At 32.6% G+C, this 20,061-nt stretch overlaps 1 protein-coding gene across 1 annotated transcript; it reads right to left on the minus strand.

The window, feature by feature from the left end:
* Positions 1-259: 259 nt before the first annotated feature.
* LOC132745471 (uncharacterized) lies at positions 260-13,196 on the minus strand. The gene is made up of 2 exons (XM_060734420.1): positions 12,845-13,196; positions 260-2,547 (listed from the first exon to the last, which is right to left on the minus strand). Exons 1-2 carry the CDS (start codon positions 12,849-12,851, stop codon positions 338-340), a joined length of 2,217 nt encoding a protein of 738 aa, XP_060590403.1. The 5' UTR covers positions 12,852-13,196; the 3' UTR covers positions 260-337.
* Between the last annotated feature and the right edge of the window lie 6,865 nt (positions 13,197-20,061).

The raw sequence follows: 20,061 nt of genomic DNA on the forward strand, positions 1-20,061 counted from the left end.
ATGACACTGTAGTTTAATTTAATTCATGTCCTCACTATAAAACATTCACCTGAGGATATTGATTAAATAAAAATGATGCCTATTTCACCTGTCACTTGTCACATAATCTATTTATAAATTGCTTTTCCCATTACTCAGTACTTGTTGTTGTTTTAAACTCAAACATGTACACTCAAGACTTCAAGGTGTCATCATAGGTGACCACACAAATGTCTAATTGTTTTATAAATGTTTTAAAGTTTTCAAATTGTGTTTCTGGTTTATATCACAAAAGCGAGATTCTGTCCCAAAACGAAAATATCTCAGAATTAAGCTTTGGCACGTCAATATATTTTGACTACTGGCTGTTGGTAGTTGACTTAGATAAGACGACACAACACCAGGTACCTACCTCACATACGTCTAACAACGATACATCCATGTTTAATTGTGACACAGGTATCCCGAGCAATCCTAAATGTCCTAGTTGTGAATGTTGAGACAGGTCAAGGTTTAATCCCCTACATGAGGTTCCATGATCACTACAGTATAAATTGTACAATCTTATTTCTTTCATTGATTTTTTACTAGTGAGGAAATTTAACAATGTCTCCATTACCTTGTGGGTCATAGTGAAACATTGTATATTTAAACACTCCAGGTGTTGTAATTTCACCAGTCCTTCATTTATTTCTGAAGACAGCCGGCAACGTCTTCCTACAAATTTATGATTTTCCCATTTACTTGATATCACAGTTAAACATTTTAAAGGGTTAAATAACAAGCTCATTATTTCCTCTTCTACAATTTCACCTCTATAGTATAATTTCTCTATATGTGGAAGGTGAGAAAGTGTAAATAAGTTGATAATGTCTTGTAGACTACAAATACCTTCATTTTCTATCATTATTGATTTAATGTTTTCTTTATTTTTTTGACACAAATGTTGTAAATGTTTGAAGTAGTTTTCTTGGTGACATTTTTCATTAATGATAAAATCTTGTAAGCACAAGTTGAGGTCTTTGTTTTCCTGGCTTTCTTTAGTACAACAAATGTACATGTCTTGTATGTCTTGTAATGGCTTAATGTACACGAAATCATAATATATCAAAGTTCTGTATTTGTTTGTTTTTTCATCATTGTTTATCACAGGCATCAAATCACTTGATAGTGAAGACATTAATTTAGGGTTCATGTAACTAATAAATCCAAACACTTTTGACATGTCTAGAATATTTTGTAAGCAGTTGCACTCTTCAAAGATGATTTCCTGAACTTCACTTGTATTTTGAAAACTTATAAATAATGCTGAAAAGTATTCCTGCACTTTTTTATGTAAAAATGAGATTTTAGCACTTTCATTAATTAATGTTTTCACTTTACTTTCTGACAATATTCCTGATAGACAGCTTGATATCAAATCTTCTTGGTCAAGATATTTTTCTGCAACATTTTTATCAAAAACTAATGTTTGCTCCTTTTTCCTACCGAACAATGTATAAAAAGCTAGTTTCCCAATGGTCTTCAGAAATGTGTAGTAACGACAGAAATGTTTATGTTTTCTGAAACATTCAGGAACATTACTATGGGATATTTCACACGATGAATGAAACTTTCCATGTAACTTTTCTGTTCTAGATAAAAGGAGCTGAATAATGCCTGTATATAATTCTACTGCAGAATTTCCTATTGGAATTTTTGCAACCCATAAACATATAAGATAGAGTAAAAGAAGGGGGTTGGATTCCATATCTTCAAGGTCATGACCACTGATTGATTCTTCAAATCTACACACTTCATTTTTCAGTTCATCATCTTGAAGGTTTACATTCAATATTTTCAGTGCATTTAGCTTAAATTGCCTTGAATTATCTTCGTTTAGTTTAACTAGCTCTATTGTTTTGTCCATTTGACTTGTCTTTACGTTTGAGTCTCCAAGCTTCCATGGCCGGGTCGTTGTCAAGATTACACACTTTTCACGTCTATATCGATGCGGAATACCTTTAGGAAGTCTTGTACAAAAGTTGTCAGGATGAGTCCATTCATCTAGTCCATCTATTATAACAAGACATTTTTCATCACGTAGAATATCCTTTAATAGTCCTTTTGGCAATGAAGATGAGCACGGAAGAAATTGTATGACTTGTTGTTCAATCATGTCGTCGACATCACATACTTTAGTTGAATCTCTCAATAGCACCAAAAATAAAAACTCAAAACAAGATATCGCCTCTAATTCTTCTTCTTTAAAATGGTTATAATTTTCATCCTTTTTATGAGCTTGACACCATGTCAAAGCGAGATATTTTGAAAATGCAGTTTTCCCAAATCCAGCGACAGCTGATAAATATATTTCCCGTGAACTGTACCTGCCAGATGTAAACAGGTCCTGTAATGACTTGACTCTAGTTGTTTCTTTCCTACCGCCTGGCAGATAGGTCTGTATGTCAATTTCTGGCATAATGTAGAACCCGGCAAGAGGGGTAGGGACATCATCTGTGATTGGTGAAAGAAAAACTGTACTCTGATTGGTGTTGTACCATCTTATAAGTTCATCTTTTAATAGTTCTGAAAAAAGAAATAATTCTCACATTATTTATTATAAATTATTACCCCTCACTTTTGTCGTAATGCTAATTTCCCATAGGCCTCTGGGGGTTATTTTTACTGTTAATGCAAGTGTACCACGTGACTAAGAATTTTGTACTGTTACATAGGTAACAGTATTTTTTAACAGTATAAAATCTGGTCACGTGGTATATTTTCTAAATAAAATGAAATAAAATGGCCGCCATTTTTTTCTCGATTCATTCTTATTTTCAACGTTAAACCCCGATAGGACATCAATTTCTTCTCTGGAGTAACTATGACACTCATAAAATTTAGTTGTTTGCAACCTGATGTGCTTTTTGCGTATAAAATATCTTTTTGTTGAATAGTCAAAAAATGAACATCCGTTTTCATCGGAAGTAATTGCAATGCAAAAAATTATGTGTAAAACTGGAACATGCAGACGATTTAAGCATGCAACAAAGGATTATTTTACAATTTTAATCAGTGAAACGTTACAGATAAGGTAGACAGACATAGGATATCATCGTTATTTTGTCAAAACCATGCTAAGAATATTCTGGAAACAGAAGGTTCAGATTTCACAGGTGATACCCGTGTAAATGGGTTAGTGTTTTGTTTTCTAAATAAAACCTAGCTTATTGTATGTTTATGATTTGTAGATATCATCACCTGCTTAAAGAATAAAAGAAAAAGAAAACTTCTCAAGTAGGCCTAAAGTACAAGGTAAGGACAGTTTAGTTATTGTTACTCTTGGTTTATTTTTGTTACAGTTAGATTTAGTTCCTCACAGTATTTTTGTTCGGGGTAATAAAACACGTGGGTTTGTAAGTAACGGTAACAATATCATCCCACAAACCCATGTGTTATTTATATACTATCGATCTACTATACAATGTCATTAAAGTATATGAACGAAATTTTTAATGCTTTTTAATATATTTTTTCAGATCTACAGTAGCTCTACTGTACTGGCGATTTGTAGTGTGCACTGAAAAAGACAAAATATCATAAAACATTTTGTATATTAAATAAAATTATTTTAAGTTCTCCTTAATATGAACATGTAGACTTAGTAAAATAAATAGAACACACGGAAGAAGAACCGTATTCGTCTGCTACTGTACAGTACAGTAACTGTATATTTTCAACTAACGAAGCAGACGAACACAAAATATTCTAATTAACTGAACTTAAACTCAAACAAAACATGTTTTTGATACCTATTTGCTGTATTTGCAGAGCACCTCACTTGATTTTTTAATCAATTCAGTCTGCATCTTAAAATTTTGTAAATCATAAATAAGTTTTTGAGCAGCCTGCTGCTGTCTTTACTAAATTTATATCAATGCACCGAAGGAACCCTTGCACTGACTTAACTGTAATAAACATCTCAATCTAAAAATAGTTCACCTGACGTAGAAACAAGAAATAGCTTTTGAAAAGATACACTGCCAAGTTTAACCACAGGAAATTGTTTAAAGTTTGAAACTAAAAACGAAAAAAAAAGGAACAGTTCATTTTACATTATTAGATGGGAAGAATTTCATGCCTCCATTCTAGGGCTCGGGGGCGTAACTGAGCTATTTTGATTAAGTTGTACTCCTTAATTTGGGGGGGGGGGGGTCGGGGATAATTTCCCCCGAGAAATATTTTGAAAGAGGAAGCGATATCCTGACATTTCGTGATTATCTAAAGGCTATATTGAAAACATATTGCTTATGATTTTTCAAACTCTTTTGTTAATTTTAAAATATGTAAAATGAACAAGGTGCGTTACATATACCATAAAACTGTTTTTATACATGTATTTATAATCGATTTTTTTGGCATTAAAAACTTGCTATTTTGCGACCTTCAAACTGAGTTATAGCAGCAAATCTCCCGTATTTAATAAATTTTAAATTAAAAAAATCACAAAAAATCAAGCGCTTCGTTGGTATGCCAACTTGTCTACTCGGCATTTACTACCCTAAACTTTTATGAGGCCTATACCAGACATACGCTCAGTCTCCAACGTACTTACTTCTGACGTTTTAGTTCAGTTGTTGCCGTTGACAATGACATGACTATTAAAACAGTCAAACAATGCCTAATGTTTGGGTACAGAGCCCTGCTTCCTTACGAAAAGATGGGGCCGCTGGACGGCAAGTATCAAGTTCACGTTAGTCAATCACATAAGCCACAGCTAATACTGAGACTCGGACAAAGATGGGTTTATTCACATTTAAGCTTGCGTTAAATGCGAGGTACAATGCCTCAATGCTCTCTCAGGAAAGAATGTCATTCTGCACCTTCATGAGTAGCAACTGTTGTAACAATATATTAAATTAAGAATGATAATAGCGTGGACATTGTGACTTATAATATATAATATATAAGATGTATAAGATATTGCAATATAGATCATTTAAAAAGATTATATGTTATGAATTTTTTATATAATGATAAAGTCGAAAGAGTCAGAAGGCCTATAACGAATATATGTGCCCCAATCTCACTACCCCCTCTGTTATATCACTTTTTTAGAACTTTTAGCGCATGTGATTTTTTGGAATAAAGGATTGATTTGTACGCACGGGCATCACGGGCATACGCCTAGTTACGCCCCTGGAAAGGGTGGGGGCATTTAAATTTGCCCATGTCTGTCCGTCCATGCACGCGCACGTGCTTGCATTCCCATATTTAGTCACATGTAGATCTGAAAGTGCTTGAGATATATTCATTTTTCTTTATTACGGGACTGTTGATCAGCATGTAAAGTTGTGTGCCTGGGGTTTTGAGTTTAAAGAAAAGTGCGTTGTTGTTATTGGTTGATTTTTATACTTTTTTTAGAGATATAATATTTATGTTTTCACCCAAGACGGTGAAAAATCCGAGTTATCTCTCGCCCTTTTAAGCCATTATGGATATATTCGGGCCACTCGATATTGCAAAGAAAAACAACAACTACAACAACAACAAAAAAACAAAAAAAAACAAAAAACACACACACACAAGAGAGAACGTAATAGAATGATTCTTTACCTGATGATGGCTTATCGATATATTCGTTTCATGAATGACATTTATATAACTTCATTTTTCTTTAAAATGTCAAATTCAAAAATTCATCATACTTTCGTAGAAATTTGAAAAGAAAGTAAAGTCGCTGCACAGACATGCATTATATACTGACTGAATGAAACAACTTTCTCAGTTATTTAATAATCATTAAAACCTGGTCTGTTTGTTATATGTATTATATCATATGTCGTTAACAAGACTGTTTATGACGTCACTTTGTTTGTAATCTAATACATTCGTTGACCAATCTCAATTTTTCGGCCCTTTCCGTCAGTCTTCGGATAAGGACATTATATTTATTTATTTTATTTTAGCAACAACATAGATCACAGTTACATAATAAGATATACATATATATATAAAATAACAGTTTAAGGAATTAAAATATCATTTCATATAAATAATAAATTAAATAAATCCAGTTAATGACTAAAATCAGATGAGGTATCGGATAAAATTATTTTAAAAAAATATAAATAAAATCACAGTTCAGATTAAGACTACAACAGTCAGAATTATAAATAGCACAGAATATTGTTTAAAGTTACTGATAGATATGATATAAAAACTAAATTGTTTAACCAAGATTTTTTAAAAAAGAAATAGAGAAGAAATTAAATAAATAATAATAGTAATAATAAAATTTCATTAATAAATAATAGCCGAGGATGTTCCAATTGATTCGTTGACTTTAAACTTCTTGCCTTCACCGCTGTGGGTTCAAATCCCGATATGTAAGAAAGCTATTCAGCTAGCATATACGGACCATCTGTTGTGTGTCGTAACCAATCAAACAAACTTCGCTATTGAAAACGAAATACATAATTAAATCAAATATTATCACATTAACAAGGCTTCATGATAATACAAGGCCCTGAAGATTAAAAAAATGAAGATGCGTGCGTAAGTATTTTTTTGTCATCTCTTAAACATGCCAATTATAATCCCCATTTTAGCTATAAAATTTTCAAAGTAAACATTTGCAATATAAATAATTATGTGGTTTTTGCATACAGCTCTGCATCATGGTAAAAAAACACCACAGATGCATGGTATTTCGACCCATCGCTTAAGATTATACCTATTTTTAGAAAGTGGTGTAAAGCAAATATAACTATCTGATACTTGATTGTTCCTCTGTATTAAAGGCTCATTATGCGTCAGCAGTGCTAACATGTTTATTTCTCAAAAACTTATTTTTGGCATCTTGTTACAGTTTTAAAAAAAACATACTCATTTGCTACATACATGAACTGTCTTTTGCATCTCGAGCTCTGTTTGTAATTTGCATTTTATTATAGTGAATCAGTATTTTGTATAGAATTCAAAATACTACTTAATTTACATTTTAATGCCTTTAAGACACATTATTACTTGTTCAGCTGTAAAACACCTAACATGCTCTGAACACATGTTTGACATTTCTTAAAAAATAAAAAGATATGGATTTCTGAGGCATAATGTACCTTTAACAATAAAATTGATAATATTACAGTAACGCTTTGTTGTTTACCACGCGGATCATGGCCTAGAATTGTAACACTAGTGATAATCAATATATTTCGAGACATTGTTTCTTTAATTTTTAACATTTTTTTTTAAAAATGTATTATATCTACAATAGCCTCGAAATACACGTTTATTAAACCTAAAATAAAGATAATGTTATCGTATTAAACAAACGTTCGAAATAATGATACATGTAATAACTCCGACATATCGCTTATGGAAACCCACTATGACATCTGCAAAATATACATAACAATAGTTTATAAATAAATTGCAAACAAATGTTATTCATATTCATTAAAAACATAAATAATTACGGACTATAATTAAATTTAGTCAGCTATCGTTCATTCATCATAATTGAAAACGACAATAATTCTGAAATAAACTGGGAAATATTAAGTTTCATGTGAGGAAAATACTTATGAAACTTTATCCTTTCTTAAATAGTCTTGATTTTTGCTGGCATGTATTAAACATTTTTTGCTTGCATGTTTTTAACTTCCTTTTCTACTTTAATGTACATGTACTTTTCTCTTAAAGACCATATAAGTGTCCCTGTCTTTTCTATGTGTTATATGTTAATATGTTCCCTTACTTCACACCTTACACGATTTAACTTGTTAACTTTCAGTGTTTGAACAATTATCGGATAAAATTTTATCAATTTATTCTCGTGTCTGTTTCCAGAGTCCAAATTGTTCTTATCAAATGCATATCTAACAACATATTGCCGAATTTTTATTTTCATTTCCAGAGTCCAAATAATTATATCAAATTGTATCAAATTGCCATATAACCCCATATAGCTTCGTTTCCATTAATCTATAGTCCGGTAAGGTAATAAGGTAGGATATAAGAAATATTTTCTTCTGAAACTCATTAATATGTATAAAAACGTTGAAATAGCAAAAATAACTAAAACATGTCCATATAAACGCTCGGTAGATGGCGTTGACAATGATATCGCAAGATATGCGAATACACCGGTACCGTGGAGCCACCGGTATCATGGAGTTCAAGTTAATATATATAAAATTCATTATCGTACTCCTTATAGCTTCAATTTCATTTTCTTAAAGAAAAAAATTAACACTGCCAGTTTTTTAATGATAATATATATTCATATTGTGGCCTCCTTTAGTGTGTAGATTTTAAAACAAAACATATATACTTTGTATGAAGTTGAAACATGTTGATTTTATAAAATTTAATTACAAAGAGATAGTAAAGCAATTTTTCTAATTTATGCTCGGGTGGCCAATTTGCCACGGTGACACCCTTAGCAATTTACAGTGCTTCTTTTTCTATTTCTAATTTCAAATGCTCCAAACATGCTATGTTGAAGAAATTTGGCAGATACGTTAAATTTACTTTGATGTTAAAAATATCCAATTGTTTTCTCTGTTAAGGACAATTTGTTGAGACTTTCTGACATACAAAGGAAGGGTGTTGACTCTAGGATAAGGACGAATTTAGAACACCCGACGATAATTTGTTATGAACGTTAAAAGATCTGGATGCAGTCTGTTCCCTCGGAAGCTTAAATCACACACAAAACTACATGAACACTGCAGACTTTGTTTTATTAAGAAATAATATCGGTCTTAGCGGTGTTTATCGACTATTTAACACCGGAGTTTGGAGTTTTGATGCGTCTGAATTGACTACGAAGGCCGTAGGGCGTACGCTGTTCGATTTTCACACAGATATAGAAATTATTAAACAAAAGAAATTATATAAAAGAAAACGTTATTTTATCAAGTTTTCAACAATAAAAACTTGCGTCTTAGAATGTATTTTATTGTGTTTACATCAGTGCCCCATTTATCATTCTTTATGTATGAAATGACGTCAGCGTTTATGAATGAGGTGTATTCTTAGGATGACGTCATAACACTGCTTACGAATTGGCGCCGTTTTTTTTTTCTTCAAAATATTTATTAACTGATATGGATCAAATATGTGGTGTTAGTGTATGTGAGATATTGTTTCGGTATTGTGTGAAAAGAAAACATTATAAGAACTGAAAATATAAATAAAAATGTTTTTATTGTTGCTTTAAAAGGCTTTATAAACTATATAATCGAGGGTGAAAACATAACAGCCGCATATACAAGTAGCCCCTAACCAGTGTTTATTGGCAGTTTAACACCGTTTTTCTTCTTCTTTGTCTATAGTGACAAAATCACGTGGAGTGTTAGAATTGCCGATATACATGAGGGATAATGAACAAAAGGGCTATTATTGCCCTTATATCGCTCACCTAAATACTTTTAATGACAAGGCAAAAGTTATATTGTAAACGAAAGCAGATATATTATAAAAATCTTAATTTGATAACACAATGTTCATATTCGTATCTGAAATAGTGCATGTGTAAAAACTATATTGGTTGCTATTGCTTAGGGAAAACAATAGTTACTAAAGAAGTCATTGTTTTCTATACAAAATAAATGATCTCCAAAGTGACTGCTATAAAATTCAACGGTAGTCACTCGTTGTTATAGAAAGAATGTTTGCTCAAAGCCACTGGCCACTGGCTGTTATGTAAAAAGTAAATGTTTGCCAAGTCTCTTGTTTCTATTGCAAAGACAATTACTGCTATTTAGTCACTGGTTGCTATGAAAGCCAATTGCTGTTATGGAAAGCAAACACTTGATATGTGAATCATCAGTTGCCATTGACAATTTATGGTTGCTATGTGACTCATTGTTTGCTATGGAAGTCACTGGTTCTAATGAAAGCCAATTGATGCTATGGAAAGTGTCTGGTTGCTAATGAAGTCAATGATTGCTATAGAAAGTCAATAATTACTGTGGAAACCTAGTGGATGCTGTGGAAAATTAATGGATGCCACGAGAGTCACTTATTACTATTTGAAGTCACTATTTGCTATGAAGTCAATGGGTTGTTGCAGAAAGTCACCGGTTGCTATGGAAGACTGTGATTGCTATGAAAATCAGTGGTTGCTATGGAAATTCAGTGTTTACAATGGAAAGTCAATGGTTGCAAAATAGGTTACTGGTTTGTATGGAAAGTCCAATGTTGCATTGACAAGGTACTTGTTGATACGAAAAGAGGTTTGGTGCTAAAGAAGTGTATTGTTGCTATGAAAAGTCAATGGTAGCTATGAGAGTCTTTGGTTGCTATGGGATGTCACTAGTTTCTTTTAAAGTATATGGTTGCCATGAAAAGTTACTTGTTGCTATAGAAGTCAATGGTTGCAATAGAAAGTCACTGGTTGCTATGGACGTCTATATTGTTATGGAAAGTCAATTGTTGCTATGGAAGTCGATGGTTGGTATGGAAAATCAATGGTTGCTTTGTAAAGTCACTGGTTGCTATGAAAGTCACTGATATTTTATGGCAAGTTAGTGGTTGTTATTGAGGCTAATGATTGCTATGAATTATCAATGGTTGAACAAATACTAAAAGGTCGCTTTGGAAAATCAATGGTTGCCATGAAAAGGCACTGGTTGCTATAGAAAAATAACTGGTTGCTTAAGAGGTCTATGGTCTCCATGGAAAGTCAATGGTTGCTATGGAAGTCAATAGTCGCTATGGAAATCTGTGGTTCCTATGGAAGTCAGTGTTTGCTATGGAAAGTCATTGGTTGCTATGGATATTTATAGTTGCAATAGGAATTCATGGAGTGCTATTTTAGTCAATGGATACTACGTGAAGCCAATTGTTTCTATAAGGGGCAGATTTTGATGATAAAAAGGCTATAATTTAAAAAAAAATTGTAGAGGCCCCCCAGACAATGAATGCTATGTTTCATACCAAATGTGTAAGCTTTATTTATAGTATAAAAGATGAAGATCTTGCATATAAGGAAAATCAATGACGCTTGGGCATGCCACTTTTGACCCCAGGGCTTTTTGTTAACAAACTTTGTAGAGAGCCACTCGAAGATATTTTGTGTGACATATTTAAGCTCTAGCTCATTGGGTTAGGATTTTGATTTTTGACGTTTTTTTCTTACTTTAATTGCGATCACAAAAGATCAGTTACAGGTGAGCTAAAAGTGCAAAAATGACAAATGTAGATTCACAAATTTAAACGATTTTAAGTCAAGCATGACGCCCCGCCTTTCTTTCACTGAATATTTACGAACTTCTGGACACTCTCCCGTATGTTTCAATAAACAATGAAATCACGGCGCCCCTTCTTTTTTTATTTATAATCAATTTTGATAATTTTGGTATCAAATGAAAGATTACTTCATAAACTTTAGAAATATAAATGAATTAAGTAAATGTTTTATTTTTTTTGTTTCAAAGTGTATAAGTTTTTCCTCTCGAAATCGATACGTAAGAAATACACGGCGTCCCCTCCAACATGTTTTTGCTTCTAAATCAGTTTTGATCATTTTGGATTCAAATAAAAGATTGCTTCATAAGGTTTATAGCAGTGTCTTAATTAAAATTGAAAATGAAATAGGAAGAAGTATTTAATTTTTCGTTGCCAAGTCAGGTTACCTTCTGAAAACCACACTCCGAAATTCAGTAAGAAAAAATGTCGCCACTACTTTTCTTTTTATTTCTTGATCAATTCTTATAACTCTTTTATCAAATAAAATAAAAAAATACTTAACTAGAACTATTAAAATTTTTGTTTCAAAGTTCGTTATCGAGTTCTTTTTTCTCTCTGAAATCTGGAAACAAAGTGATGTCTCGGAAGCATTAATTACATGGAAATTGCAGACTCGGTTTGATTGAGTCTGTACTTGAGATATAATAAATGAGTGCAGCATCCCTCATGCCCTATAACACATGCTTGAGCGGTACTCAATTCTCAACACTTAATTGTGCTTGCATCAATGATCCCAAAGGACCAGAAAAATATAACAACACTGAAGTGAAGTACGCGGCAACTTTTTACAGCTGCCACACAGCACTTAACACCTGCTGTTGTGAAGTATAAAAGTCTGGAAGCAAAGTGATCCTTCGGAAGCATTAATCACGAAAATTGCAGACTCGGTTTAAATGAGTATGTACATGAGAGATAATGAATAAGTGCAACATCCCTAACGCCCCCTAGCACCGTCTTTAAAACCACACTTATATGAATTCAAGAACAAAAGCTTCAAGTATATCTGAACAATGCCTTATTAAAGATTGCAAATATGTGTAAAAGAAAAGGATTTTCTTGATTTCGGAAAGGACATCTCGGCGCCGCTTTAAAATCTTTATTTAGCATAACAGAGTAGGATAGTTTATATTTGAATAATATATTTGTATTTTCTCTGGCGGATGTTTAAAACAAACTACTTTGCAATAATTAATGTTTATAACTTTTAATATTCTATGTTAGTATTCTTTTAAATTAATTCAGCAGTACATCGATTTTGACAATTTTCTAAATCAATCTATGATTCATGAAATTAATTTTGGGCAATAATCAATTTGTTAAGATATTTATTGTTCTTTTCCAATAAAAATAAGTTTTTTTATATAAAACCTCACTCAGTTTCAGCTAGCTTAACAATGTAACATTTACACGGGCTTCTGATCAACATGCAAATAATGATGTTATCTTTTTACCTTATACTCAAAATCAGCTAAATCGTTGACAGTTCTGTTAGTACCAGCATAGTACGTGAAAGCCATAAGCACTAACATAACTTTAAATCTCAATAACTTAATATATATAACTTTACTTAAGAAGAAAACATCATGTTATTATTTAAAATTATAAAAGATGAATTATTTACCTTTCATCTCTGTTCGTTTTGCAGCTTCTTCTTTTTGAACAGCCAATGCCTTCTCATCAAGTTTACGCAATGTTTCTGCTGTTCTTTCGTCAAGTTCAGTTAAGGCCTTATTTCTATTCACAAGGAGTGTCACTGTGTCTCCCTGGCTTATGTGAATTGTGTTGTTTTTTTAACTGTAATGCGAAATGTGTATATAAGTGTAATCTACTTATCAACAGTTTGCTTACAACACAATTTGTTTGATGTGTCGAGTTGAATCGAACTATCACAAATAAAGTAATAAAATGTAAACTACTGATTTCAACTTAAAAAAATGGATTAAATATTTCAATAAAGATTAATGCAATACCACTTTCGTTTACTATAGGAGTTACATGACATATATTTCTGTGATAAGTTTTGTTGTAAAAACTGTATTTTCCGGAAAGGGTTCCTAACATTTTCTTTCTAATTGACTTTGAACAACAACTTCCTGCTTAACTTATAATAAATTAGCATATACATTCATATACTCTTGACACTTTGAAAAATAGTCATTTGAGCTCCAGAAAATTAATCAATAATAGGTGTACAAACAGTGGTTTAGGAAAAATAACAAAGAAATTGCCACCAGTGTTGGTTTCTGACTGCATGGTTGCTAGCTTACTCATTATACGGTTGCTTCCATAAATAATAACTATATAGGTTTTGTCATTGTTAATGTCCTATATGTTTTAACTATTTTTAATGATATTAGAATCTAAAGCACATGTTTACGACGTTTTAATTTATATGGACATGGTTTGGTAAAAAATGGTGTAATAGTTTGCCCTACAAGATCGCAAAGTATTTCTTTTTGTATAATTTAAGTGTTTATATTTTCTTTTGATAATTTGACTATACTTGATGTATACAAACGTCGTTTTTGTACACAATCGTCCAGTAAAATATACTTAAAATATAGTTAAACTAACGACATTTACCGGTAAATGCAACTGACAAATATAAATTAATATGGCACTTTGTTCAAATGAAAACTTAAATCAAACAAGAAATGTCCGCGGACAGCGCACTCCACATTTGCCAGCGAAGGATAGTAAAATAAAAACAACTTGAAAAAAAAGGGCAATATTCTGCAGTCGTGATTAACAGACTTACTTGCCTGTCTCAGTCAATCATCAAATATTTCCAGTGTGAAGGGAATACCTTCAATTGTATTTGAGAAAATGGCAAATACTCTAAGTCATACGAGGGAAATAATAAATTAAACATTAAGGCTTTCAGGATTATATCAACCCCTACAAATGCTTTTCAAGTCTGATATTGAACAACGACACGAAGTTTAACGTAAATGGATGCTTTTTGAGAAATGAACCCCCAAAAGGGGGCATAATTTAATGATAATTGTATTTGGATTTAAAAACTAAAAAAAGATTACCAATAATTTATTTACTAAAATACTCGGCTAAAGAAAAACTGGCTAACTTGCATGTGTTAGTTCTCCGTGTTCCATGCAAAAAACAGAGAAATGGTAGCATAGCTTGCATAACAATGACATAATTATAATTTCTTGTGGGGCTATTAATCTTGAAGAGCTGTCGGTTGGACAGCAACACTCGACTATTCTTAATGCTTGATAGAAAAAGAGCTTGGATAATGTAAAAAAAAATTACGTTATCCAAAGGGCAAATTTTTTCTTTAAATCTATGTTACAGTAATAGGCCTTTGAAAGAGTCATAATATGCCCCAACTGAAGAGTATAAAATTTCATTTAGTAATTAAGCCATATGTCAATAGAATATATGAAAATATCTGAGGTGGTATGCAAATTTAAATATAAATTCTAAGTTGAAAATGGGAATTATTCTGCCAAATGCTTCATAGAGTTACCTCCACCTGTCTACAGGTTGGGGTCATGATGGTGAACTAGTGTGCAAAGTTTTAAAGTCATATGTCAATGGATTTGAAAATATTTGAGGTGTTTGAAGAACTAAAACGAAAATCCCAAGTCAAAAAGGGGCATAATTCTGTCAAAATGCTTGATACAGCTACTTCCTCCTGTCAACAGGTTGGTGTTATGATGGTGAACAAGTGTGCGAAGTTTCAAAGCCATATGTCAATTGACTTTGAAAATATTTGAAGTATTACATTAACTTAAACATAAATTCTAAGTCAAAAAAGGGGCATAATTCTGTTAAAATTCTTGACAGAGTTACCTCCTCCTGTCTACAGGTTGGGGTCGTAATGATGAACAAGTGTGCAAAGTTTCAAAGCCATACATGTATGTTAATTGACTTTGAAAATACTTGAGGTATTACAAAAACTTAAACGTAAATTCTTAGTCGAAAAAGGGGCATTATTCTGTCAAAATGCTTGATACAGTTATCTCCTCCTGTCTACAGGTTTTAGTCATGATGTTGAAAAAATGTTCAATGTTTCATAGCCATATGTCAATGGACTTTGAAAATATTTGATGTATTACAAAAACTTAAACGTTAATTCTTCGTAAAAAGGGGCATAATTCTGTCAAAATGCCTGATGAAGTTACCTCCTCACGACTAAAGGTTATGTTCATGATGGTGGACACTTGTGCAAAGTTTCAAAGCCATATGTCAATGGACTTTGAAAATATTTGAGGTATTTCACAAACTTTAACGTAAATTCTATGTCGAAAAAGGAGCATAATTCTGTCAAAATGCTGGATACAGATACCCTCCTCCTGTCTTCAAGTTGGGGTAATGATGGTGAACAAGTGTGTGAAGTTTCGAAGCCATTTGTCAATTGACTTTGAAAATATTTAAGGTATTACAAGAACTTAAACGTAAAAGGGGCATAATTCTGTCAAACTGCTTGATAGAAGTTACATCTTCCTGTCTACAGGTTGGGGTCATGATTGTGAACAAGTGTGCAAAGTTTCAAAGCCAAATGTTAATTGACTTTGAATATATTTAAGATGTTACAAAAACTTTACATAAGTCGAAAAAGGGGCATAATTATGTTTAATTGTTTGACAGAGTTACCTCCTTCTGTCTACAGGTTGGAGTCATAATGATGAACAAATATGCAACGTTTCAAAGCCATATGTAAATTGACATTGAAAATATTTAAAGTATTACATTAACTTAAACATAAATTCTAAGTTGAAAAAGGGGCATAATTCTGTTAAAATTCTTGACAGAGTTACCTCCTCCTGTCTACAAGTTGGGGTGGTAATGATGAACAAGTGTGCAAAGTTTCAAAGCCATATGTTAATGGACTTTGAAAATATTTGAGGTATTACAAAAACTAAAAGGTAAATTCTTAGTAAAAAAAGGGGCATCATTCTGTCAAAATGCTTGATGATCCAATTTACAAGTTGGGGTCATAATGGCAATGAAGTGTGCAAAGTTTCAAAGCCATATGTCAATGGAGTTTGAAAATATTTGAGGTATTACAAAATCTTTAACATAAGTGGTTACGCCGACGACGACGCTCGGGTGACTACAATAGCTCTACTTATTCATATCGAATAGTCGAGCTAAAAATGAAACACTTTTATTAATTAAACGAACTTGTTCGGTACTTGAACAAATATGATAGACAAGATCAACAAGGAAAGGCGGCGTTCAATTCAAGTCTTCTAAAGATTTCTAACACTAACATCTACGCAGTCGGTAGACAATCACTTTTATAAATGCTAGATCAATATGCAAAAATATATGAAAATTATAAGCATGGTATCAATTGAACACATCAATAATCATATGAAATATTTGACACTTGTTGAAAATCATATAGTTAGGATACCTGGTAAGTTCTGATATTAATCTAGTTATCTTGGACAAAATTTAAATTTCAGATATTGTTGAAAATAAAATCAGTAAAGTGTTTTGTTGGAGGAATAACTTAAATATCTGAGAAATTAAACTAGAAAATGCTGTCCATTTTATTTTAGAACTATCCTTAACATTTTATTTTATAATGGCAAGAACTATCTTTTACATTTTAGTTTAGAACTATCTTAGAATGACAAATGCTATCCGTTACTTTACATTTTATTTTAGATTTCCAGATTTCAATTTGCAATTTTAAAATGATCTATAAAACTCTTCTTCTATTCAGTTCTTCCCTGTACATTTTGCAGCAAGTTAAACAGATTTAAGACAGGCCTTCAACCTGTAAAAGGGATATGACTTTGCAATAATGAATCTCATGATTATCTGTTCTTTTTTAATGGTCTACAGTTTTGATAGTGGACATAGTTTGAAGTGAATTACTTTGATAGTTACTGAGTAAATGGACCTTAACAAAAAGGCTGACCAAGGGTAAAAAAGTTTAAAAGGAAACCTTAATTTGCAAAAAATAATTTCATTATTATTTGCCCATCTTGTCCTTTAAAGACAATATACGTGTATAACTTTTATAGTTTCTGAACGCCGAATCCTACACACCAAAGCCTACGCCGACGAGAGGGTTATGACAAAAGCTCCACTTTTTTTTTGTCCGAGAAGTAGAGCTAAAAATAAATGGCACAAAGTCAGTGATATTATGAAAAAAAAAACGGCAAAAAAAATCGTTTTTTATTTCAAAGGCCATAACTCAGCAAAACTCATTTAACCTGAAACACAGTTTTATATGCGCAAGAACTTAGGCTGCCACACAACTTTATAAACTTTCATTTTTCTGGTAATGGAAAAGTAGTCCGGACAAACATAAAAAAATCATTAAAGGGACCTAGCTCTGACGAAACATTATTGAACTGGAAAATGCAAAAATGTATTGAATAGATAATTTATTCTTTCTGTAAAATGAGGATGAAATTGCATTAGTAGTTTTGAAAAGTAGTTCGGAAAAGTTTTGTAATGGACGGACTTGCAGACAAAGGATGGAGAATTTATTACTTCAGCCACCATTTTGTAGAAGGCGAACCAAAAACGCGATTACCTAGGACTCAAATATACAACCTCCCGTTGGTAAGTGTCGCCCTACGTTTACAACACATTATCTTAATATATGAAACTACCGTTTAGTAATTCTGTTAAAACATTTAAATGCATTATCCCCTTTTATAATCTGATACCTTATATAAATGTAATTATGTATTTTTTGCTGTTTTCTTTTTTTTTTTTTCATTTTGCAAGTACTGTAAACAGTAATTGATCAGGTAATAAAACAGTTGTTTCATATGTGATTTAGGAAACAGTCAAACAGTTGTCCCTTGGTGTCGGGGATAGTGTTTTCAACTGTTGCCCTCGGCCTATGGCCTTGGGCAACATTTCAAAACACTATCTCCTCCACCTCGAGCCAACAGTTTGACTGTTCCCAAATCACGTATGAAATAACTGTATATTATTTCGAGTAGTCCATATAAAATAATATATAGATGGATACCCATGGCTTTCCTTCACCAGCTCTCCACATGCTCTTTAAAGTTTCGGCAGACTTCAAGCCAAACCAAACAATATTTTATTATTTTTGTATTGCTATTAAAGTGGTAGTAAATATTGTGTTGGTAGCGAATGTAATGTTGTTGGTGTCACGGTTCAGAAGTGTTCAATATTTAGGTGAGAAAGTTTGTAAGCTTATATATTTTCCAATTATTGAATTGTATATTCGATTGGGAAATACATTTGAATAATTGCAAAATATACGAGGGTTGTTCGGGAAGTTCTGAGAATTGTTTTATAGCACACGTTGTAGTCGGGTTAGCGTAAATATAAATATATACGCATTTATTTCAATATATACTGTACAGTATCTAAAAATATCATCATCATACACACAGGAACTAAAACATAATAAAAATAGTAAATAACCCTATAACAAACACCCGGAGCACGCCGACGTCAGTTGCAACGTTATGCGACGTTAAAGTCCATCGATCGTCGCACCTTTTCAACGTAGTCACCTGCAATTTAAATGCATTTCCTGTGTCGGCTGATCCACTTATTATATGTTTCCACGTACCAGCTCTCGGTAAAGGACGAGACTATAGCTTGCGTATGCTTAACAAGATCGTCAGCTGAGTCAAAGCGTTTTCCACGCAGCTGTGATTTGAGCTCCGGGAACACTCGGAAGTCCATCGGAGCGAGGTCCGGGCTGTATGGAGGGTTTCTTCCTTCTTAAAAACGAGCATGCCATCTATACACTGTAGCCGGACTGCATTTCTTGTATTTTCCTGTAGAATTGATCATTTTCAATGTTTCTGTAGAAGACTTTTCCAGCGCAACACAAAATTTCACGATGCTTCGCAATTCAATGTCACCTATCGACGTCATGTTGCTTACTCAGTGGCTCTGGGCAACAACTTTAAAACAATGTTGATACGTTGAGAATTTAAATAACGTTATGATATTTTCAGGAAATGACGTCTTAACGTTCCGCTGCTGACCAGCGTTTTCGCGCAATTTTTACGTTATCAAAATTACGAAATGTTATAAGTGTAGCGCGTTATACCTTTTTTTAAAGTCGGACTGCTCCGGTGCGGCGTTATAGTGTTGCTATGGTTACTGCTATTTCCGGCTATTGTTGTCTGATTCTATTCAATTTTTAGGAATAGTTCCGTGATATGCTAATCTTAGTATGTGCAAAATATTACGTCTTAGAAACAAAAAATATAGGAGATATGACAAAATTCCCTGGACTTCCCGAACAACCATCGTATATTGTTTATATATATATTTTCCAGGTATTTTCATAGCATCGTGTTTGATATACATGTGTCTACAATATTGTATGTTATATGTGTTAATATGTAAATCTGTTTCATAAATACAAATGTAATGCTTTTGAAGATGTTTTTCTATGCGTCTTTGTGAAACTATATACGTCGCCGTAATTGTTTATTGTTTACATGTACAATATTGATGAGACTATCATGAATCATTGAATTGTACATTCAATTGTGTAATGCATTTGGATAGTTGCAAAATATATATTGTTTTATATATATTTTCCAGTTAATGCCCGCCGTCAGTCCAGATCATAACAACCATTCCTTAGTTGACGCACTTATAATCCTTATCTACAGAATCGTATAACATATGTATGAGAACCCATACTGTACCATTGGTTAACTTATCCAGCTAGCTTACGGAACGTCGGTGGTTCTACTCAGGTGCCCGTTCGTGCCTGAAATAATGCACGGAAGGGCACCTGAGGTCTTCCTCCACCAGAAAAGCTGGAACGTCGCGATATGACCTATACTGTGTCGATGTGACGTAAAACCCAAAACAAACAAACAAACCATTGGTTAAATC

This window comes from Ruditapes philippinarum, unplaced genomic scaffold (genome assembly GCF_026571515.1).
Source record: "Ruditapes philippinarum isolate M1 unplaced genomic scaffold, ASM2657151v2 ctg228_1_1_1_1, whole genome shotgun sequence".
Classification (NCBI taxonomy): domain Eukaryota; kingdom Metazoa; phylum Mollusca; class Bivalvia; order Venerida; family Veneridae; genus Ruditapes; species Ruditapes philippinarum.